Source organism: Impatiens glandulifera, chromosome 1 (assembly GCF_907164915.1).
Source record: "Impatiens glandulifera chromosome 1, dImpGla2.1, whole genome shotgun sequence".
NCBI classification, from domain to species: Eukaryota; Viridiplantae; Streptophyta; class Magnoliopsida; order Ericales; family Balsaminaceae; genus Impatiens; species Impatiens glandulifera.
In genome coordinates this window covers 39,163,117-39,187,758 of record NC_061862.1, presented here as the reverse complement: position 1 = coordinate 39,187,758, position 24,642 = coordinate 39,163,117, and the positions used below count along the sequence as shown (strand labels likewise).

General features: G+C 35.4%; 1 protein-coding gene across 2 annotated transcripts; it reads left to right on the top strand.

The window, feature by feature from the left end:
* Positions 1–532: 532 nt before the first annotated feature.
* LOC124922306 (mediator of RNA polymerase II transcription subunit 13) lies at positions 533–18,882 on the top strand. Of its 2 annotated transcripts, none has more exons than XM_047463042.1 (25): positions 533–789; positions 1,049–1,373; positions 1,716–1,811; positions 2,333–2,406; positions 2,484–2,623; positions 2,747–2,833; positions 3,268–3,355; positions 3,441–3,524; positions 5,133–5,210; positions 5,306–5,385; positions 6,719–6,797; positions 6,916–7,236; positions 8,655–8,714; positions 8,816–9,062; positions 9,616–9,819; positions 10,918–12,288; positions 12,562–12,802; positions 12,890–13,013; positions 13,507–13,594; positions 13,720–13,798; positions 14,171–14,466; positions 15,424–16,519; positions 17,144–17,518; positions 17,906–18,543; positions 18,629–18,882. In XM_047463042.1, the coding sequence occupies exons 3-24, from the start codon at positions 1,788–1,790 to the stop codon at positions 18,529–18,531; spliced, it is 5,862 nt and encodes a 1,953-aa protein (XP_047318998.1). In that variant the 5' UTR covers positions 533–789; positions 1,049–1,373; positions 1,716–1,787; the 3' UTR covers positions 18,532–18,543; positions 18,629–18,882. The 2 variants fall into 2 exon arrangements, with proteins under 2 accessions (XP_047318998.1, XP_047318997.1); XM_047463041.1 differs by having other exon boundaries at positions 534–789; positions 17,903–18,543.
* The last annotated feature ends 5,760 nt before the right edge of the window (positions 18,883–24,642 follow it).

Sequence of the window (24,642 nt, the reverse complement as noted above, 5' to 3'; positions counted from 1 at the left end):
ACATTCCCGGTATATAAGGAAGAAGGAAATGTATCACTTCAATCCTCACTCTCACTCTACTCAATCACATCATTTAATTTATTAACTATTTTTCTTACAAATAATTATTTTTTTAAATAATTTGATCCAAACAAGACATTAATTTATGAAAAATCTTATCTAAATCATAAAATGTTGTATATTCTGCTAATATATATTAAGAATAACTAGCATTGAACAAAAAAAAAAAAAAAACTTTATTTTTTCATTTAAGTGACAACTAGGCATTCAGTTTCTGAAAACAAAATCACACATGAATTATACACTTAGCCACTACCAAACAAAAACAAAAACAAAAATTAGAATTCCAATACAGTCAATCACATTAGAGCTCGTTTGATTTGGGATAAAAAAAACCAGTTTGATACTATTTGAAAAAAAAAAAAAAGTTTTTAAAGTACGGATTACCTAAATACCCTCACCTCTACTCCATATTCTCATCCATATCCTCCGAATCAAAACCCCTTTCTCACCTCTACTCTCTCCATTGCCTATTGCCGCCCCCAGATCGCCACTACTTGTGCATTGTCTAGACTCTCTAAAAGCTTATATCATCTGGTTTATCTTCAGAAATTTGTAGGTAGATCGAAGGAGGCCGTCTTCACGTCGCCAACCACAACTCCGGTCGTCGTCTGAAGGCTGTAGATTGAGTTTTCCGGTCGAATACCTTTCTGTGTCGTCTCTCGTCGGAGAATATCTGACGGCGGTGGCTGTGTTCTTTTTTTTGAAGTGTTTTCTTCTCTAACTAAGGTATGAACAGTTTCCATAGATAACTTTAGTTTCCAGGTACTCCGTAGTGAATTCGTCGATAGGTCTCAACTTTTTTTGGCTCTGATCTTTTTGCTTGCTTCTCGTTTAAGCTAAACTATGTTATTTGATCTGATTGATAGAGTGTGAATTTTTGGCAGTTTAATTTTAAGCCAATCCCTAACTGTAAAACCTAGCAGTTACACTACAATTTGCGACGAAGCTATTACTTTTTGTGATCAATTATACTATTCTGTTCCAGGGAGCGACGAACTTCGTGACTTCAGTGAGGTCATCACTGAATCCTGTTGTTCTCTTTGAAGCTGAACAGAATTCGTTATTCCAGTGGAGACGAGGTACGAAACTTTGCAGATTGTTACGAGAGATCAGCACACTTCCGTCCTTCATTTGCGAATTCAGAGTGTAACTGCTTCGTCTAGCTTTGATAAGTCTGGATTGCAACTGCTGTCGGAATCACAGAAACTGAGAATTCAGCAAGCCTTAATGGATTCTGAATTTTATCTTCTGTCGCACTTTGATCGGCAGTAACGGAGCAGATGATGAGAAGTACTGATAGCCGCTAACAGGTGCGGAACTATTGCTCTGATAGCAGTTGATGCAATGTGATATAGAATTAGATGAAAAATGATTTCATGGAATTTTGATATACGTGTGGAGAGAAACCCTAACTGCTAGGGTGAGAATTACATATGGAGATGAGGAGAGAGAGAAGACATAGGAGGAAAACTAGAATCATCAACTAATTTATCAGCAACTAAATTATAACCAGTTCTTTTCTATTTATACTGTTTTACCTTAACAGCCACTCTTCATTCTTCATAACCGCAGCTAGACGTCCTCGTAACGTGAAGATATCTTAACTCGGTTCGCCAACTCTAACCCTTTCTCTCTTGTCAATTTTCTTGTAGGCTCTTCAGTAGATCGATCACCTCACACAACAACAACATTTGGCTCTAGTGAGAGGGGCTTGTAATTAAGTGATGTGGACGAATGTTTTTAAAATCGTATGTTTTCTTTTTGGTCTTTGGGTCGTGACTTCTTCTTTCTTACTTATAAATGTTGGATAACTTGTGGATTCTTGATAGTTATGGCTTATTTAACTCATACCAGATGCATCAATGTTCAACATGTAATTAGCAATATCAAATGATAGTTCAGGTTTGGCCTCACTTGGTGTCCCCTGTTAGACACACCTTATGACCATTAGTTGTAAGTTGATGGTGGTGTTAGTTAGAGCTTTATGCTAAATCTAAGAGAAGTGATGTAATTGCGAATGCATGCAATACTTTCCAAATTTCTTATGCTTTATAAGCACGGTTATTTTTCAAGTTTCTTATTCAATCTGGAATCCAACCACCCCCATCATAATGGCCACAATATCCTAACTGTCTTTTCATAAACCAAGACGTTCCTGGAAACCTGTTATTTAGTTACCAAGGAATATTTTATTTACTTTGGATATTTTTTTCTTGTTTGTTTAATCTACTTATCCATATTTCTTTCTGTGTTCTATCAATTTCTTTAGGGAGGTCTCAATCAAATATCTTGGTTCCAATTTCTTCCTAATGAGTCTGATCTCAACTCCCTACCTGATAAAAGGTACTCATACTTTCTTAACATCTTTGAAATGTGAGCGATGCTGCCACTGAAACTACCTTCTTCATTCATTTGTACAGTGGAAAAGGGGAGCAGAACGATGCTGCCACCCTTTTGGTGCTTTCTGCTCATTTCCAGTTGCAGAAGGAAGGATTCATCAGCACATGGACGAATTCTTTTGTTGGCCCTTGGGATCCATCTCAGGGTCAACACAATCCTGGTGAAGATTATGATTTTAGTTATTATTTGAGTTCTTTTAATTATTGTTTATTCCAAGGTGTAAAATATATATTGCATCTATGGTAATAGATCAAATTTCTCAAAAAACTCTTATTGCTGGCAGATGAGAAAATTAAACTTTGGCTTTTTCTCCCTGGACGTTACTCATCTCCCTTGGAGTCTGCTCAAACAGCTGTCTCTTGTTTGCGCGGTATGTTAATCTAAATAGTTATTTTTTTTATGAGTTTTTGTGGGTCTTTTATGTTTATATCTTGGAAATATCAAGGACCATATGAAGTGAAACTTTCACAATAATCATTGTCAAGTTTGAAGGTAGTCACACAACAAAATTAGGATGAGGGTCATTGATCTGCAATTGCTTATGCCAATTTGATTGCCCAACTGTTTAATGAGGTTGCTTCATATATCATGTTTTGGTGTGGTTTAATTACTAGAAATAGTAATGGATAAAGAGAAATATTGAAGACTAATAGCATCTCTATTAGAGAGGATAAAGAGAAACATAATGAGGGTGGTGATGTGTATACTGGGGTTACATAGGTTCATATTTCTTCTTCTTGAGAATTTGTTTTTCTGAAGGGAAATTATTGTTCTTACTATTGACTTTGAAATTTGTGGTGGTAGTTATTGCATCTGGTCTCTGGTTGGCTCCAGGAGACTCAGAAGAGGTTGCAGTTGCTTTATCTCAGGCGTTACGTAATCGTTTAGAAAGGTTAGGCATATGAGAATCTTGTGGGCACAAACTAAATTGTTGTTTATTCTGATGGGCACAACCTTTGATTTTGTGTATTCAACAGAGCTCTTTCTGGACTTTCATACGTGAGGTTTGGTGATGTATTTTCAAAATACCGCCCTTTTTCGCATAGTGAAGAACTTTTCAGGTTTGATTTAATAGTCTTATATATTTGCCTATCGACCCCAACTATGATATGAAGTTGATACAATATTGGTTTTGTTGGTCAATTAATTTCTTATACTTAGAAGCATGCTACTCCATAGTTTTTATTTGTTAAATGTAGAGAAGCTGCTACTCCATAATTTTTATCTGTTAATAGATTGTAGAGAAGCTGCTACTACATACTTTTTTATCTGTTACTAGATCCTAGGCTGCTACTACATATTTTTTATCTGTTACTAGATCGCAGAGAAGCTGCTACTCCATAATATTTATTTGTTACTAGATCTTAGAGAAGCATACAGTTCCTTTTAAGGGCTTTATTATTGTTATGCTTTATGATTCCAAGCTGTATGATTGTTAGCATGTGTCAAGTTCGGTTTCATGAGATCTCATTTTAATGTGGCTTGGGATGTTAATAATCAAGGGAAGGTTTGCTGAAAATGAATTGAGTACTAGATTATGGTTAAGTGTCCATTTTACCAATTGGAAATGGAAATGTTTGAAAACATAATAATATATATCTGGAATTGGACGATGTGGGTTCCCATAAAGATTGGCATCTAGCTTGCAAACGAGTTATTGCATGTTGCAAGTTCTGCATCCATCTGATGGTTGATGGTTGTTACTTTATATGTTGACAAAGTGATCTACTTTAGTCACATGTATTGTGTATACATGTTCAAAACTGTTAAATGTCAGATGTTCACTGAATAAGGTTTGTGCCTGTTGTCAGCCACCTAACTCAACATTCTTCGTTTAGCCAACCTTAGTACCAGTGTTATAATTAGGTGGATGAAATTCTTGAGATGGCGCCATTTTGACGTGATTCAGCTTTTATTCTCCTTTTAATTTTGAGAAAAAAAATTCCTTTTTCTCCTAACATCCTTAGGTCTGCATAATATTATTCCCTGTTCTTGTATGAGCTGGAAATAGATTGAATGGTTTGTGTATGTACCCAACTATTTGCTTACATGATAGTATCCAAGTTGTAGGGATAATTCGAGGTGGCCTTATTGCTTTTTGTCATGCATTTTTGTAGTTTACCCTTGCTATGTAAATGATATAGAGTTGTGTAATCATCTAAAAGTGCATCTCTAAAATCATTTGCTTATGCACTTTGTGCATGCCATCAACATGGTGAACTATAGTTTTGTGCTCCTTTAATAATCTGCAAATACCTACATAAACTACGACTACAAGTCAAGCCGGAAGCGGCTCGCATCTGGAGGACCTTGGTTTCTATGAGAAACATGCCTTCTCAACTCTAGATGGAAAATTTAGTAGGCTATGTATATGAAGGGATTAGATAAGAAGCTGCATTTACAAGATACTTATTGAGAGCATCCGTAGAGTCACCTCCTTAAGGGACAATTTTTGATAGTTGTGTGATGCCCTAGTATGTAATTTGTCTTGTTACTAAGTTATTCTTTTTAGGCTTCATATCATACAACACAAGTTATTTGTCCCAATTGTTAAAATTTTATGCACCATGAGGACTCGTTTGCGATAGATGCTTTTCATTGGCTGGTGTTTGTGGAGCCGTTATACTTAGGATTTCAATTTTGAACAATAACTGTTTCACATTTTGTAGGAAAGGGCAGCATGTAGTGGAGTTCATTTTCGCTGCTACTGAAGATGCTATCTATGTGCATGTTCTGATTTCCGCTAGGTTTGTCAAATTTGCACTTTATGCCCATCATTATGCTGTGGCATTTGTTCCTTTACTTATTATTATTAAAAGACCTGTTTTTTGGAATATTTTAGGCATATCCGGGCTCTATCTAGTGGAGATGTGGAAAGAATATTAGGTCATTTGTTAAATCATTCCAATCAGAACCTCCCAGGTTGGTGTCTGATTTGTTAAGTAGTTTGATTGGATTTTTCTTAACTGGACCTGCTTTTAATTGTAGTAGATGAACTCTATTATTGTGATGATTTAGTTGTTACTTAAGTGATACCTATGCTGAAAGTATGCGTTCTGTTGTTCCTCTCAGGAAAACATTTTATAATTAAATACGAAAGAGTTAATTACTGGTATTTTTTCAATTTGAAGGATAAATGGTTATGTTTCAATTCTCAATGTAATATTACATTTCTATGTTTGATTAATTTTCCAATTGAACAACAATATAGGGTTAGCTCTCATCCTCATGTGCAACCCCTGCATGCAATTGACATAATTTACTTTTTGGGGATCAGGGTTTATTCCCTGGAAGAGGATAGCATGATGCCCCACCGTTATGGCCCTTACTTAAATCAGAGCGTTCTTAGTGGAAATTGAACTCGAGACTTTTGGTCTTGTAGGCAAGACTCTTTCCATTTGAGCTACTAAATCCGATAACTGACATGCATGAAGAGATTTGACCCATAGACCAGATACATTGTTATGTTGCAAATTCACAAGTTAGAGCTACTTACTGACCACGCTAGTAGAGATTCAAAATGGAAATGTGATGGCCATTGCATTGTGGACCTTCTTGACGACATTAGAGTGAAATAATCCATTCCCCGTGGTTCGTTTATTTTGTCTACCTGGTTTGTTCCGGCGAACACTGGAAGGCCTCTGGCATGGTTTTCCAGTTGGGCGCCTTGTCATGGGTGGTTCCATGTGTTGAGGTTTTGACTTCTTATTTTTTATTTTGCTTTTAATTTTTTATTGTTTTCCCCTTTATATAATTTTTTGTTTTAATCAATGAAATGAACTTTGTTCAAAAACAATATCTAGCTAACAGCAACATAGTGATATGAAGGGTAAACGTGTCTGTCCAATTGTGTTAGGCTTATCTTTGTTTACCTATTTTGTATTTTCTATAATTTTTTGAGTATTTATTTAATGTGATCTTCTATTTGCAGTGTATTCAGCTCACTGAACTCCCTTTCTTGAATTTTCTTAGCAATAGATAAATTGTCTTAATTTCAGAACAACTTTTTTTTTCCAGTTTTTCCTTCCTATGCACATGTTGGAAACTAGAAAGTATACTAAACATTGAAAGGACATGAAGATCTTTGCTTCCAGACACTTCGTTTTACTTTTATAATTTAGGAAGCTAGCATGATCCACCACTTCAACTTAAAGCGTTCTAAGTGGGAATCGAACCCGTGACCTTTGGTCTCTTAGGCCGGTATTTCGTTTCTGATGCATCTTTTACTGTACATTTACACTATTTTTCTGTGCAGTGATTGTATCACCACATGGAATGCGTGGTAAGTTGACTGGATGCTGTCCAAGTGATCTTGTGAAACAGGTTTATCCGAGGTGAACTAGATCATATAATATGTTCTCATTTTATTAGTGCTATTGGATTGTGCCGTCTTTGATGAGACATTTGACGATCTCTAGCATGAAGCTCATTTTTTTACATGTAATCTTGCAGTTCTGGTAAAATGAAGAGTTCCAATGGAATTGTAGGCTTGCCAAACTACCGTTGTCAATTTTACAATTGCCAGCTGAGAGGGCAAAATTGTTACCTTGAAGTTACCCTGGGTTGCCCTCGTACTAGAAATGAAAAGGCAGTTCAGTCAAATGTGAATTTGAAAAAGTTGCATCATATTAAGGAGTCTTCTGCAGTATCTAAAGTTGTTGATAATGGATTATCAAATCATCTTTTGATCAGTGGAAGTACATTTATCTATCCACCCGAGGCCGTGCTTGTTCCTGTTTTGCAGATGTCATCCGCTAGATCTTCTCTTAAAAGGTTAGTCTATTTGCCTTCTCATTTATGTTTACACTTTTACTAAATATCTCCATGGCAATATGAGTGTATTCAATAAATCCACTCGCCTGTATATGTCTAGTAAAGGATATTGATACTTCTTTAAAAAAAGAGAGTAAAATGATATTTACGATTCTTAATGGATCCTCCCTCTCGTGATTCAAGTATGACATTTTGCAACCTTGTTTCATAAAAGCTGTTCCCTTGTAGCCCCCAGAACAAGGAAAATCTCTTTTTCCATTACTGCATCTCCTTGGGGCTTCTTCACAACAAGCCCTATCTAGAACCCTTAGATGTATCTGTTACGGTCCCCAATTAAATGTTACGGTCCCAAAATAAATCCAGCACCCTCCAATGGTCCAATTGAGCACTTGGGCTAGATATTGTTGTGGGAATTCTGTTTTTCTGTTGCATAACAATATTTTGATTCTGTTTTCTGTTTCCCACAAAACTGTTTTTTGTTAAATCCCTAGCAGCAGTTGTAACTGAATATTATAGGGGAATTCAGCTGCTATATATGCTGAAAGCACTCCCCCAATGGGGCATGAATATATGAAAAAGCTTGTGAATGTTCTTAATCCCAATTGTATTTTCTAATTTGTCTATTTGTCTATTTGTCTTGGACTGTTAGGTATATACCAGCAGTATTCTTTTCTCATCTTTGATTCTTTTTCTCCTATAATCTTGAAATCTTCTTTTCATAACTCCTCCGCTGCACTTTGATCAATGATTTCCCACTCGGTCCTTGAGATCAAGAACTCGAACCTAGTTACAGATTAAGTCGTAACAGTATCCAAGCTTTGTTGCTTCTCTGAGCTCTTACTGGTGTGCCTCCGCACTCCGCAGCAAAGGCCAGGAGGCTTGACCACATCCCTAGCTTTGTTGCTTCCATGACATTGCCTCTTTTGCACTTCATTTGTTTTTGTACTTTGTTTGTTTCATATGTGAATTCCTTGTCATGATTTGGTGGTTAAATGTTAAAATCAGTTAAATTGACTCTTCCCTAATCTCAATGCATGCAAGCTCAACTGTCCTGTTAGTTGTATGGGTGTATTGTGAGAAACTGTTTACAGATAGAGTCCCACCTAATCTCCATCTTCATTTGTATATTTCTATTTCCATCTGTTCATATTGGATCACTTCTATAACTACTATAATCTTGTTGACTAGTAATCCATGCTCTCACACCCTTGCTGAATTGTCTGGCCCCTGGATTATAGCATGAAGTTTAACTGTCATATTCGATTTGGATCTGTGTTAGTCTTGTATACGAATCTTTAATTTTGAAGCAATCTTGAAAGTGCTCTTTTTCCTTGGGCTTCTATGCTGTTTACCTACTCTTTTTGAAGGATATAGCTATGTCTTGCAAATTGACAGTGGTTTGGCTATGATGCATGCAGGTTTTGGCTACAAAATTGGGTAGGACCATCCTTATCTGGTTTGTATTTCTTCATAAACAGGTTAGTAAAAAGTGTTTTATGTACTGATATTTTGGCATCAGAAGTATTGGTAATAGTTGATCTCTAGAATTTCACATTTTTCTCCCTAATTGATTCAACAGTGCTGGTGAGGTAGATTTTTCAGATGGATCATTCTCAAAACCGAATGGACCATTCTCAAATCATGATTATCACAGTAGTAGCAACAGCAACAACAGCAGCATTAGCAGTATATGTAGCACCTCTAGCGACAGTGATTACAATATGACTGCTGGAGGTGATGATCTCGAGGCTGATGCTGATTCATTGACTTGTGGGCGCTCTGGTGTATCTTCTGATGACCAGTTGCAGAGAGATGGCCTGAAGTTGGTCAGTATTGTTTTTTCTTGAATGTTATACCTTCTTTGAAAATTTTCCATCATCAATATCTCATGAACCTTTCTACAAATTTAAATGTCCGTTTTGTTCTTGGCCCCGATGATTTGGTCGTATCTCCTAATCCTTTGGAGCAATAAACTATGATTATACATTTGTCTTATGAGATGGCTCCGATGAACACAATTTTCTTCTAATTGCATGATTGGAAAACTGAAAGGTTCCTACAAGATAATATTGTGAATACCCTATTACAGTATCTTTGTATATTTCTTGCGCTAAAACTGCCTTAGCCATAGACAGACTTAATATTTACCCCTCTCCCTTGTCTTTGTGGTATGTTGCTTATTTGTTACAGTGAATCTCTTACAATTGTAGCATTTCAATACTCTTCATACAAAAAAACTTAATTAATTGTTCTAGATTTTACTTTATTATAAGAAACATTCATTTTCCCTGTCTACTTTTAAATTTTTTTGTTAATACATCTAGATTTTGGCGATAGGAGTTTTGTCTTGGTATGACACTAAGTCAATTTTACTCTCAGCAGGGTCTGAAACGTGGCCGTGCAGGAATGAATGAATCATTTGGACAAGCTGGTACTGTTAAAGATGTCCCTGTGCAATGTGAAGTTGCCTCTAACTGGGACTGGGATGATGATAGAGGCGCAGTCATGGATATTCAAGTATTACTTTCTGAATTTGGTGATTTTAGGGACTTCTTTGAGAATGATTCATTGCCTTTTGGAGAGGTAATAGTTCTTTACTCACCAACCTGAAGATGGGGAAATGTAATGCTTCTTTCTTAAGTATGTCGGAAAAATAAAAGGTTTATTATGTTCTGTGCACCTCTGGCTTGTTGAGTTGGATCATGAGGTCCAATGTAAGCTATTTTATAGTTCTGCAGTAGTTAGAATATTCCTATTTAACATGCCCTTTAAGGATTCACTTTGATTTTTTCCTTCTTCGTGGCCCGGGGTGGTTGGTTCTCATAGATTTTAAGTGAACCTTGGTAGTCCAATCGCTGGAGACACCAAGTAGTGTGCAGTTCGTGATTTTCTGTAATATTCTCAGATTTGGTCTCCAAGTAACAGAGTGAAGATCTCATCCTCTTCCCTTAAATATTTGTTTAAATATTAAACCAACTTGTTACATTCCAACGACCTTTCTAGTTGTGGTCATTCATTTGGTCTTCTACTCATTCCCCCCCTTTAATTGTTGATTCAGTCAAGTTGAGCGGTTTAAGTAGTTATGGTTTACCATGTGATTGAACGTTCTATGAAGCAGTGTTGGGAATTGATTTCATAGTCCCACTTGTGGATGAACCATGGTGGTAGTGCCATAAAAAATGGGGAATGATATAAGTTCTTCAGTATAATGTGAGCTGTAAGCACCTTAGCTAATCAGTTTGGATTTTCTAAAAATGTTATTTACGGGTTTGAGCAATAGTAATCACTTTTCCTGTTTAGAGATTTAGTGACATTTTAATCCATTCAGGAACACAATGTGGTACTCTTTACTGGAGTCTATTATCTCTTGTCAATTTCATTTTGTGTCAGCATGAAATTACATATTTTCCTTCTTGGTGGGGGAAATGATTGTTCTGTGGACTGGATAAGGCCTATACTTCAACTTATGTGGTTCTTTGGGTTTCTTTTTGTCGGATGTTTGTTTATAATGCACTGCCAGCTTAGTGATTCTAAAGGCACTAAAGAAATTGCATGTTTACTTCTATAAAACTTTTCAACTTTGGCAATTGCTAAATGTCAGTTGTTCACACAGCATTAGGCTTGTCTTTTTCTGTTTTGTGTCTCTCACTGAATCTCATTGTGACCTGTTGTTATGTGAAGCCCCCAGGAACTGCTGAGTCCCAGGCCCTTATGTTTTCCATACCTGATGGTGGAGATGTGGGTAGTAGTCCTTGCACTGGGATAATGGATGACAGCGATCAGATTATCTTACCTGTAGGATTTCAATCCTTGGACAATTTTACTGCACCTCCACTCATGGAGGAACATTCTAATAAAAATCAAGAAGTTGTGAAAGTATCTGTCTCATTAGAGCAAGTTAATGATTTACCTGCATCTTTTAACATTGAGTTTGCCAATTTACTGAAAGCTGAAGCTCAGATATCTTTTGCTCCGGAATATGGGGCAGTTGAAGCAAACACAAGCGAAGCATCAACCTCTATTTTCAAAAGCCCTTATGTACCGAAGTCCAGACAGGTTGATGGTGCAGATTCATGCCCAAAGAGTTATGTGTACAAGGCAACACCACCTCAATATTCTAGCTTAGAAGGATCTGATGAGAAATCTGACATCAGCACAAATCTTAAGGGATACACAGGAAGGAGTGGTGTTAGTGCTGTTGCCACTTCAAGAAAGTATTATACTCTTGTTGGAAGCGGTAAAGAGAAAAATGAAGGAAAGAATATCCCTTGCCATAAGAGTAGTATAATTAAAGATGAAGAAATGGTACTATCTTCATATCCTGACTTTGATTCCGGACCTGTTAAACCTTTCCAAACGAATGTGATCGATACTGTTATGCATGCAGAAAAAAATGTTATTTCTACAAAAACTAAGCTAGCCACTGAAATCGAATGCATCATGTTCCAAGCTTCTATGTGTAGAATGCGGCATACACTTTTATCATCAGGGAACTCTCTGCCAGTGGGTTTAAGTGGACTAACTGGGAGCTCTTTGCTGAGTCAGCTGCACAGTGAGCCAAGTTGTGCAACAGATAACATCTCTAACAAGTATGAGGTGAAGAAGAAGAAAGAAACTATACCAATGAGAATTGCTGGTGATTTTAATGGAGGAATTCAAGATGGACCAATTAATGCTCCTGTAGGGGTTTGGCGTCAGGTTGGTGTTTCCAAGGGTTCTAAACCTACTCCTTCTCCTAGCTTGGAAGCTAGCCATTCACTGCCTCATTTATCTAGTGAGGAAGGTGTACTTTCTTATGGACAGAGACAGCCACTTCTTGAATTCCTTGATGGATTGGCATTATTTGTCCAACAAGCTACTTCTTTTGTTGATATTGCACTTGATGCTGATTTTGGGGATGGTCCATATGGTTGGCTTGCAGTACAAGAGCAGTGGAGACGTGGATTTGCTTGTGGGCCTTCTATGGTCCATGCAGGCTGTGGAGGAAGTTTTGCTTCTTGTCATTCGCTTGACATTGCTGGTGTGGAGCTGGTGGACCCACTTCTGGCTGATGTAAGTGACTGAGATCATAAACACATGCTTATATTTCGGGCCTTCTTCTCTTATTTTAAATGCATAGAAAACTCACAGGCTTCTTTAGTTTGTGTACTGATAATACTGGGATTTTAGAGCATCCTCAGTGCATATTTGTGAGTGTAAATGGTTATGTCTCTTTGGGTGATAATCAGATGAATCAACTCATTATCATTATGGGAAATATTGCCTATATTGTTTGCCTGCTCCATTACAAAATATTATTCATGCAGAGAGAATCTCAATTTTCAGGTCCATGCATCTTCTGTCATTGGTTTGCTGCAATCAGACATTAAGACTGCCTTAAGGTCTGCATTTGGTACTTCAGATGGTCCACTGCTTGTCAATGATTGGTGCAAGGGACGCAATCAATCAGTGGACGCAGGCTCTGCATTTGATGTATTTTCTACAGAAGTCACTGGAGTCGAAGGATCTAATATGGGAAGCTCAACAGTTGGTGAAACATTAAGCCCCTCTCAGTCTTCTGTCAAGGGTATTGTAATGCATAATCCTTTTCTTATAAGTGAAATGAGCTTCTTACATCATTTATAAACTTGTTAATGTTTAATCTGGAATATAGATGGAGCTAGCTTTGTCCAAAGGAGGCCGAACCAAGAAATTTGCACATCAGATCCAGAGCAGCAACTAGGTCCTAAGATCAGGCCATCTTTATTTGTACTTCCACTGCCTTCCATACTAGTGGGGTGAGTTCTAGTATACACAGTTCCGAAGATGCTTATTAAAAAAAATTCCACTTGTGCATGTTCTCAGATGTTTATTTAAGCAATTTAGCATATTAGGGAGTTGGCCATCTAGTATGGTATAGAAATGCTATATAGACCAAAGTAAAACTTCAGGAAGCAATTGCCTACTACCTTAGAAAGTATATATAGACTAATGGATGCCTTAGAAGATCAGGTTGAATATTCTCAATTTGAGAAAGGATTTTCAAGCCATTGTTTAGGAACCTACCTCCACTAGATTCAGTTTACATATTTGTTTTTTGAAAAATATTCACTTTACATATTTTTTTTGTTAATCAGAGGCTTATAATTGGTAATCTGCATGTTCGATACATTGACTTGAAAAGGAAAAATCTTGGGTTTTATAGTTGTGGTAGTTTTGGTGCTTGTCATACTTAGATGATTATGAGACGAACAGTTAATTTACAACTGTCTGTTGCTTTGATATATATAGGTACCAAGACGACTGGCTTAAGACTTCAGCAAGTTCTCTGCAGCTTTGGGATAAGGCTCCTCTAGAACCATATGCCTCCCCAAAGCCTGTAAGTCCAAAGACTAACAGAATTAATTGTTTTTCAATTTATGCATAAGATATCTTGCAATATAGTGGTGGTTCTGCTTCTTGTCCAATTAGTTCTTCAACATAATACTAATTTTAATGCTGCAGATGAGTTACTTTGTTGTTTGTCCGGATATTGATCCTCTTATAAATGCTGCTTCGGACTTTTTCCAGCAACTTGGTACCGGTGAGTGTTTTATAAGAGCTTACTTTTTCCTTCATTTTTAACAAGAGTTTCTTGAAAATTACAATGAACCACTTCCTTTATAATGTTTCTCTTATATCTGACGGTTTAAGCCTCAACTGTACTAGCTTAGTAGGCCATATTTGCATGATGAATATCTTCTTCCTATCTCTGCAAGATTGTGACCTACTACATATTGGACTAATATGTTTGTGTTTACATTCATGTTTGCTAGAAAGTGTTTTTTATCCTCCATCTTGACATTAGACTAGTTTCTTCCAATTTTATGTGTACTACTCTGCATACACAAACAAACATGTCTTACACTTGCATGAATTCTGCCAACAGATTTTAAAATGGCTTTGTTTTACACAGTTTATGAGACTTGCAAGTTGGGGACTCATTTACCTCAAAGTTCAGGAACACAAATGGAGATGGATTCAGGAAAACGTTTGCCAACTGGCTTTGTTCTACTTGATTGTCCACAATCAATGAAGATTGAAAGTAGTGCAGCATCACTTGTTGGGTCAATTAGTGATTATTTCCTGTCGCTATCTAATGGTTGGGACTTGCAGAGCTATCTTAAATCTCTCTCAAAAGTTCTTAAAGCTTTGAAACTTGGTTTATGTACTACTACAAACCCAAAGGAGGAAAACAGTCGTCCATGTTTGGTAAGTAGCGTAGTACAGTTTAAAAGAAGCATGTGCAAATTTACAATGAGCTTATGTTTTTGAAATTGAATCTTAGTTGACATGTCATCATATCAGAATTTTTTTTTTTACCAGCCACTCTGTCATTTACATGCAATCATGTTGGGCATATTAAGCCGTCATAATTTACTTGAATCATTTGTAGTACGACTAACTAAATTCACTCATGATACTTGTCTGCAACTATGTGCCTAAAGATTATCCTCAAAATCCCCAACAATCAGCGGTTGGCTTATTCATTTGGCCTCCTCGACTTTTGCATTGAAAAAATGTTAACTATATCCTGTGGGAAGCCTTTTGAAAATTTCAAGAAACAACGGATAAGGGAAGGAAGAAGAAAGTTAACTCTTTAGGTTAGGTGCATCCTCGAGAGAGAACTGTAAAGTAGTGGATGATGAAAATCTAGAAGAAAGATGGGTCTGTTATAGTGTATGGGAGGACCATGTTGCTAGACATGAGATTGTTATTTATGAAGAATTTTGTAAACAACATTTACATGTCTTTTTGCTTGTTTTGTGTTGTAACAAGATCTGAGAACAAGTCATGATATTCATCCAGTTTTCCTGAAACAATGGACTGCTGGTAGCTTTATACTAATTATGTTCGCGTCTATCAGGAAAAAATAGGAGTTTGCACGGGATGAGGCTATTTCGATCTAATTGGGATCTAACTTTTATGTACTTTGTTTTTTATTTCCCCTAATGTAACCCCTTGAACGCCCCTGGCGTTCTTTCTTTTTGATTACTAATGAAAAGTTCATCTTTAGTAAAAAGAAACAAAGAAAGTGAAAAGGGAGATTTATTTGTTATTTCCAGGTCTGATAGTCAGCTGGACCTAGATGTAGTTTTTCTATCTTGTCTTGTACCAAAATGTCCAATATTGGTAAAATATTACTTACAATCTTTCCTCTGGAATCAGGTAATATATGTAGTATGCCCATTTCCAGAGCCTGCTGCCATTCTTCAAACAGTTATCGAATCCTCTATTTCTGTTGGATCAAACATTCTATCAGCAGATAAAGAGAGAAGGTCAATAGTGCACAATCAGGTGATGAAGGCATTAAGCTGCTCAGCAACTGTGGATGAAGCGTCAACTTCTAATATTTTAACACTATCAGGGTTCAATATTCCTAAATTGGTTCTACAGATCGTGACAGTTGATGCAATCTTTAGAGTGACAAATCCAGCTGTTAGTGAACTGATCATTCTCAAAGAGACAGCTTTCACTGTTTACAATAAAGCCCGACGAGTTTCACGAGGAAATTCAACAGATGCAAACCACTCTGTCCCTATGTCAGGTAGATCATCCGTTATGATGCAAGTTTCTTCTCCAATCCAAGGTATGTGGAAAGAATGCGTCGGTCCTCGAATTACAGGACCTCTTCAAAGAGAGGGTGAACTTGATGCTAGCTTGAGGCCTGGCACTTGGGATAATTCATGGCAAGCAGCAAGAATGGGAGGAATAAGCTATGATCCTAGCAGAAATGGTGATTTCCTTGCTCCTGAAGAAAGCCGTTATATGTTTGAACCATTCTTCATTCTTTCAGAATCTGGTTCTTTGGACCATGGAATTTCTCCTTCAGCTTTTAACAGCCTAACATCTGAACCTTCAAAATCTTCGCCAGACGACTACAGTAGTGGGAACTTTGTTCCAGGGTCGGGATCATCTGGAAATGTAGATAATGCATTGGGCTCTCAAGTTGATAGGTCAGATGCAGATGGTTATCAGAAGTCTCTTCCAAGTCTACATTGTTGCTATGGGTGGACAGAGGATTGGCGTTGGTTAGTTTGCATATGGACAGACTCTAGAGGTGAATTGCTTGATAGTTATATATTCCCTTTTGGTGGAATTAGTAGTAGGCAGGACACCAAGGGTCTGCAGTCCCTTTTTGTCCAAATGTTGCATCAAGGTTGTCAGATACTTCAGGCATGCTCTTCATCGGATATAGGAGTTGCTAAACCAAGAGATTTTGTGATTTCTCGTATAGGATCCTTCTTTGAGCTGGAATGTCAAGGTAAAACTTTTTCTTCGTTCTTCATTGACTGAATTTTATACATATACCATGTTTGAGTTTGTACCTTTTTTCCCTTTCTAATAGTTTTTTTTCATAAATAAGTAGCAAAGAGTCTTGATTGCATGATGTGTGATATCTAGTACAGTGAATGTCTGAAGGATTTCTTTTGAACCCTTTCTAGTACTTTTTTTCTCTTGCAACCATTGATAACAGAAGAGAGATTTTATAAACAATTATTGTGATACCTCATTAGCAAAATGACTAAAGCATGGTGTTTTAATTGATTAAAAAATTGAGCATGCCTGGGGTTGAATTGAGAAAGCTAAGACTATGTTTGGTTCTGGTGGAATTTGAATTTGGGGTCCAACTCCAAATCTTTTGTTTGTTTGATGACCTAAAAAGGAATTGGAATTATAATTCCATTTTTTAAATTTCAGTTTCATTTTCCCTACTTTGGTTTCTCCAAACATAAGAATTGAATTGTTTTTTCAAAAAACAAATACACGACCAAACAAAAGTGAATTCTGCTCATTACTCAAGAGCACATGTTATAGAGTAAAAAGTAGTCAAGTAGAGTTCTCTTGGTTGGTTTATTATTCTGAACTTGTATAATGGTATTGATAGAATGGCAGAAAGCACTGTATTCTGTTGGTGGTTCTGAGGTGAAGAAGTGGCCCCTTCAACTAAGGCGTCCTGTGCCGGATGGTATACTGGCAAATAGCAATGGCCCTTCTCTGCAGGAGCAGGAGATGAGCTTAATGCAAGAGAGGAATCTACCTTCTTCGCCAAGTCCTTTGTACAGTTCTCACTCAAAATCTTCTGGTTTCATGAAAGGTGGCCTGAGCCAATCTGCAACCAGGAAGCAGCTAATGAGTGGACATCATCCCATTGCAGACCACTCCCGAGGCTTGCTTCAGTATGTACAAAGCATCAGTTTTGTTTCCGTATCTCTTGATCATACCTTAAATCTAGTGTTGCAGGCTGATTTGGCATCTCCTGGTAAGTCATGCCTAAATTTAGATATTTTTATTTGGTTTATTCAGCATTTATTTGTACAGATACCTAACTCATTTGTCACCCAAGGCCTTGTTTGATCTAGGGTTATTTGAATAACCATGTGGCTATTTCCAATCTTGAGTTGATGATTTAAATGTTGTGGTTAACGAGTAGATTGTTGATTGAATAATTAGTTATTGACATTAATCTCAAATAACTTTGATATTTTAACACATAATTTTCAGTTTTATCAAACCCACCCTAAACTTTCTAAGGAAGGAAGGAAGGAAATAAACTTGTGTGTAAAATGAAATATTTTCCCATCACATTGTCTTAGTTTGAACAATCCTACTAGCCTTGGGCTATAAATGTTGAGGTTTTGATTAGCAGGGAGTACTCAAGGAAGCAGCACAGTTAATGGGTATCTAGAAGGATTTACTCCAGTAAAATCTCTGGGCACAACATCAGCCTCATATCTTATGATTCCATCACCGAGCATGCGGTTTCTACCTCCCACTCCACTTCAACTGCCCACATGCCTCACTGCAGAATCCCCACCGCTAGGCCATCTCCTTCACAGCAAAGGCTCTGCAATTCCTCTTTGTACAGGTTTTGTTGTATCGAAAGCAGTACCCTCCATGAGGAAAGACTCCAGAAGTAACTGCAAAGAGGAATGGCCTTCGGTTCTTTCTGTGAGCCTTGTTGATTATTACGGCGGCAACAATATTATTAACCAAGAGAAGATGATGAAAGGTGGTGGTGGTGGTGGGGCGGTTAAACAACAACAGGGTGCAAGGGGGGCAGCAGTTAATTTGGAGTCTAGAGATTTTGAAGTTGAGACCCATTTGATCCTCGAGGGTTTAGCGGCTGAGCTTAATTCTCTTTCTTGGATGACTATCAGCCCGGCTTACTTGGACAGACGAACTGCTTTACCTTTTCATTGTGACATGGTTCTGAGATTGAGAAGACTTCTTCATTTTGCTGATAAAGAGCTTAATCGACAACCTGACAAATAGCATTAGTTATTAGTAAGTCTGTTCTTCTCCCGTTTCTTCTTCATCTTCTTCACTTATTTGATAACTCCCCCATTTAATGCCTTATTTTGAATACCAGGTGTAAACAAAGACGACAAATCAACTGTGTATTATTTCCCTGAAATTTGGTCCGGGAAAGAAGATACTCTCAACACTTAGGAAGGATATTATTACTTACTATTAGATAGAGTTAGTTACAGCTGCTCTCTGTAAATATACAACAGATAGCTTCTAAAAGTTTTTGCAAAGGATTCAGTGTAGAGACTTAGACTGTATGCTTTGTTGACTCTTATATTGAAGGTTTGCTTGCCATAAAGCTTGTTGCTGCTCATGGATTCTATCGTTTTCGATGTTTTTTGTTCGACTGTTGGATTATATATAGAGCTAAAGGTGTTTGACAATGGGATAAATCAGTACCGGAAAGAAATCTACTGATTGTCTTCCAAATCCTATGATTTACATACCACATTCAAGTCCCATAATTGTAACCGTCTTAATCCACGTTTTTGAAGCCTTTAATATTTTACGACAAAACCAAATGGATAATAGTAATATTTCAAAACAAACTTCATACGCTTTGTTTATCTATGAGGTTCTTATTTTTGTGTTTTTATGGCCTATTATTTGGTTAATTAAATATTTTTTGGGTAGAATATTATATTTAATAAGAAATTGGATTTGAGGTGTTAAATTTATTAATTTAATGTGAAAATTAATAGCTGTGTTTAATTTTGCTATGTAGTTGTTTTCCTTGGCAGTTCAACCTTCAAACCACTTTAGCCATTCATCTTTTGGAAATTTTTTACTTGTGTATAATATATGTCATGTTTTCACTTAATGAGTTTATTTAAGATAATAGTTAATAAAATATTTTGAAATTATAATTTAATTTTTAATATTTTAATAAGATTAATAAAAGTGAAACTAAAGATATAAATCAATAGACAAAAGACAATAAAATAAATTATGACTTATTAAATTATGTAAAAATTCGTTATTATATAATTACTTTATCAATAAATAAAATGTGAAAATATTTTTTATTTTAAACATGTCATCATTCCTTTAAGTATCTTTGAAAATTTTCATGTTAATCTCTTTCATTTAATTAATTATGTGTACTTGAGGGTTTATACTTCCCCTATCAAACTAAATGTCATTGTAGTTGTACCAATATAAACATTTTAAATAGTGATTTAGTATTTTAAACATGTAACCTTATTTAAAAAATAAATTCAAATAAAATAAGCCTTTGACACTAATAAATTTATTGGATCTGTAGTTTGGGTTTCGTTTTATAACCTTTTAAACATGTAACCTTATTTAAAAAATAAATTAAAATAAAATAAGCCTTTGACACTAATAAATTTATTGGATTTGTAGTTTGGGTTTCGTTTTATAACCTTTTACTTCTTTTCATCACGTGGAATTTTTTATAGTTTTCAGGTAAAATTTTACTTGGTAATATTTGTTGCTCTTTTATTCTTTTTATTATATATATGAATGAACTTGTTTTTAACAAAATTTACCTAAAACAGTTGTTATAATGGATGCGCATTAAAATGAAATAAGCTACCTCTATTTTAATGAACTTGTTTTTAACAAAATTTACCTAAAACAGTTATTATAATGGATGCACATTAAAATGAAATAAGCTACCTCTATTTTCATTATAAATACTATTTATGACTGATAATATTTCATTCTAAATGATAATGAGACGGTCAGGACGGATGATATTTTAATATTATATATGAAATTTATATTATTATAAAAAATAAATTTAAAATTATTATAAAATATGAAAATAAATAAATATAATGGTAATGATATATATATTTAATTATATTTATTAGTGATCATTGAGATCGGGACGGAATCGAAGCGGGATACAAATATCGTCCCATCTCCGTTCGGTTTCGAGAAAAAACTGACCTTAACGGGACGATTCAGATCAAAACCCGCAGGCGGTTTATAATTCACATCCTTGTCTGGCCTAGTACGCACTGGTTTGTAAGAACGATCTTCCTCTAGCTGCAGCACCCAACTACCGGTTCATGCTGATTCTGACCCTTACTGTTCAGGACCCTTTCCCGTCCTGACGAGAACCAATCTATATATGTATTAGAGTAATGATAGGGGAGCAAAAGTGTTATGCCCAAACTCATCTTTTTCTGTTAGGAAAGTCTAGTAGGGTCAAGGGTGCAATTCTGGAATTGTTCACCCTTATTTATTTATTTATGGGTCATTTTAGGAAGAGACTTGTATTATTATTACTAGGGACTGAAATATAAAAAGGCTGTGCTAATTATATTACGGGACAGTTTGTAGAAAGACCCATGTAGAAGAGGCTCACAATTATGCTTAGGAATAGGCTTGCTGCTACTATGTAGAACTGGGATATAATTTCTATGTGTTAAATTATATATGTAGCCCAGAATGTATAAGGGACATGAGATACAAGAGGCTGATAATTTGTACTTAGGCAAATTTTAATAAAAACAGCAAGTTGCATGGACCCAAGTAAGGGACCCACTAAATAATTAGGATAAGCTTAATCCTAAATTAATTCCCTCTTTAGTCAATAATTAAACCAACTTGCCTATTAATTAATTTGGACACATGGCATCCTAAAAACACCCCACAATAACCATTTGCATGTTTTCCATTTAACCTAGCTGCATGCAATCCACCTTGCATATCAGCCCTTTAAATATAACCCTTAGCCATTTATTTTCTTCATTAGCAAATTCCATTTTCTCTCTCTATAAGCCAAACTTAGGAGCTTTGAAGAGAAACAAGAGCAACCCTAGCAAAGACTATCTTCTTTATCCAATTTCGAAATAAAGGCAAGTCCTTCTCAAAATCACTCTTAAAACCCACACATAGCTATTTATATCAAGTACTTTCTGCCCAGATTTTCATATATGTTGAAATAATTGTTTTTATGGCATAACATGGGCTTTATGGACCAATCTGGTTTATAAACATACTGTTTTATCAAGCATAACAATAGTTATCATCTTTTCCAGAAAATACTAGGGTTTCTTGATTTGTTAAGTATAAACTTTTATAAAACAGAAACCCTTAAGGTTTATGCATACATGGGCGCATACTATTACGGATGAATGAGTATTGACGGAAAAAGGGAAGAGGCTGGTTGACATGAGCTCTAGTCAGCCAATTCCACATGTACTGGCTGAATTATTATGGGAACAGAATATTTAGCATGAGCTCTATTTATTGCTGCCCAACCCAAAGACGGTCCAAACAGGTTTAGGGCTTTTAGGGCTGGACTCCTAATTGTGCCTTTTCCAAATACGGCTCAAACAGATGCCTAGCCTTCAGGATCAGCTCTGAATTGTGTAGGGTCAAACATGGCTCAAGATGTTACTGTACAGGCCCATTAACTCATATTTTATAAACATGCATATGGCTTTTTATGGACTGATCATCTCTTTTAAAGTAGGAATCTTTTATGCATACATCTTCTTTTTAAAAGCAAAGCATTCCAACAGGTTTTACAATATTAATTGCTTGCTGAGTTTTTAGACTCATTATGTTGTGTGTGGTGTAGGTACCCAGCCTTAGCTTTTGTACACTTGAAGGAATGAGGCTTGGAGAGGTGCAAGATGTGGGAGAAAGTGTGGGAGGAGGGACCGAGGCTGTTAGATTTACTTGTCTTTTGTATCAACACTTGGCTTTTATTTTGGGTCCTTTCTTACTGTTTAATGTTGCATGTATATAATACTTGTACAGAAACATGTTTGCATGATGGTTTATAGGTCATCCTTTTGTAGTACGTGTGTCTGTTTGATGCAGCTTGTATATATAAAATATATTTTTGAACAGCACAAGTGTATATGACTTCAGTTAGGTCTCTTAAAGTAAATATAGATACATGTTGAGTAGTAGTTTTAATATATGAGCAGGGACGTCTCAAAAAGATTTGTAGCGAATGGGGCAGCGAACGACGTAGAGCGCTGATTAGACTGTCTGACTCAGTATATATTTGTTTTTCTCTTTTATATTCATTAATAATTCTCTCTTTCCTCGTTACTTACATTTCCTCGATCTATCTTAAATAAGACGCATTCAATAAAACAAATTCAATTTTTATTATTAAAAAACATTTAATAATTTATCTCTTTAATTTTTATAATTATAAATGTATTTTTTTAAATCGATTAGTCATTACTTGATCACCTTCACTCACTTTCTATACGATAAATTCTAATTATTTTCTCCCTTAATAAATTAATCTTTTTTATTTATTAAAAAAAATTAAAATTTATTTTCAATAATAAAAATAACTCAAATTAAAATAAATAATAATTAATTATGTTAATTAAAATTTATATACAAGAGAATAAAAAATATTTTTTAAAATTCAATTAATTAATTCTATCATCTATTAATTTAATAATATATATATTAATAATAAAAAAAATAAAATTATTAACCATTTTACTCAACGAATTCTCTTTTTTAAGCTTTTAATAGTTGTTTCTCTCTTTTCTCTCCTTAAAAGTCTCTTTTTTCATGTCCATCCATCCTCTGGAATTTATTAAAAACTCAATCAACTATTGAAGCTCAATCAACTACATAAAGGTCAATCAACTATAAAAGTATAATCAACAACATTCAACTAGCACACCATGTTAGTTATTCTCTCTTGGTGGTTTTTTTTATCTATGTTGAATATTAGTTGTTGGTGATTTGAGTTGTATCTATCTTGAATATTAGTAGTTTGTAATTTGAGTTGTATCATGTTAGTAGTTAAGAATTTGTCTCATAGTGGTCCAATTTCAAATGAAGTGAAAGATAACAAAAATGATGTGCATCACTACCCATTTTCATCTAGTTCAAATGAGATTAAACTTCCTGAGATTGGAATGATTTTTTCAACTGAAGATGAAGTTCGTAATTTTTATAAAACTTATGGTCAGAGTGTTGGTTTTGGTATCTCCAAACTTGGTGGTAAAAATGAAAATGATAATAAACAAAAATATTTTTCTTTCAGATGTGCCAAAAGTGGTAATAGAGTATCTCGTTCGAAAAATGTATTACAACTGAGACTTTATACTAAGATAAATTGTAAAGTCAAGATTAATGTTATTGTTCGAGATGATAAAACTTTTGAGATCACTTCTGTACACCTTCAACACAATCATAATTTGAGCCCTGAAAAATCAAGACATTTTAGATGTAATAAAATGTTCGATTCAACTACAAAGAGAAAATTGGAGTTAAATGATCAAGTTGGAATAACTTTAAGTAAAAGTTTTCAATCCTTTGTAGTTGAGGCTGGAGGTTATGATAATCTACAATTTGATGAAAGAAGTTGTAGAAATTATATTTCAGAAGCTAGAAGATTGAGGTTAGGGATGGAGATGTTGAAGCATTGAGTAATTATTTTTGTCGAATACAAAGTAGAAACTCAAACTTCTTATGTGTGCTTGATTTAGATGGTGAATCTCGAATTAAAAATGTTTTTTGGGGCGGATGCTAGATTAAGAGCTACATATGATTATTTTTTTATGTCATTACATTTGATACAACCTATTTGACCAATAGTTATGACATGCCAGTTACTCCATTTGTTGGGGTGAATCATAATGGTCAATCTATTTTACTTGGATGTGAATTATTATCTAGTAAAAATACAGAATCATTCATATGGTTATTCAAATCTTGGTTGACGTGTATGCTTGGACGTATTCCAAAGGCTATAATTACGGACCAATGTCGTGCAATGGCAATTGCAATTGAATAAGTATTTCCGAATTCTCAACATCGTTTATGTCTTTGGCATATAATGAAAAAATACAGCTAAATTAGGTAGTCATTCTCAGTATAAAATGATAAAGAAACAACTAAAGACCATTGTGTATAAATCCCTTACAGTTGATGAATGTGATGAGAATTGACAAAAAAATGATTAAGGAGTTTAACTTGGACAATAATATTTGGTTGACATCTCTTCATGAAGAACGTAATAAATGGATGCATGTATATGTCAATGATAAATTTTGGGCAAGTATGTCCAAATCTCAAAGAAGTGAAAGTATGAATGCATTTTTTGATGGCTAT

Excerpts from the sequence above, each read along its gene's own strand:
- LOC124922306 (XM_047463041.1), top strand. The coding sequence starts at position 1,788 with ATGTGGACGAATGTTTTTAAAATC. Across the intron at positions 7,237-8,654 it reads GCTAGATCTTCTCTTAAAAG|GTTTTGGCTACAAAATTGGG; the intron begins GTTAGTCTATTT and ends TGATGCATGCAG. Across the intron at positions 12,803-12,889 it reads CTCTCAGTCTTCTGTCAAGG|ATGGAGCTAGCTTTGTCCAA; the intron begins GTATTGTAATGC and ends TCTGGAATATAG.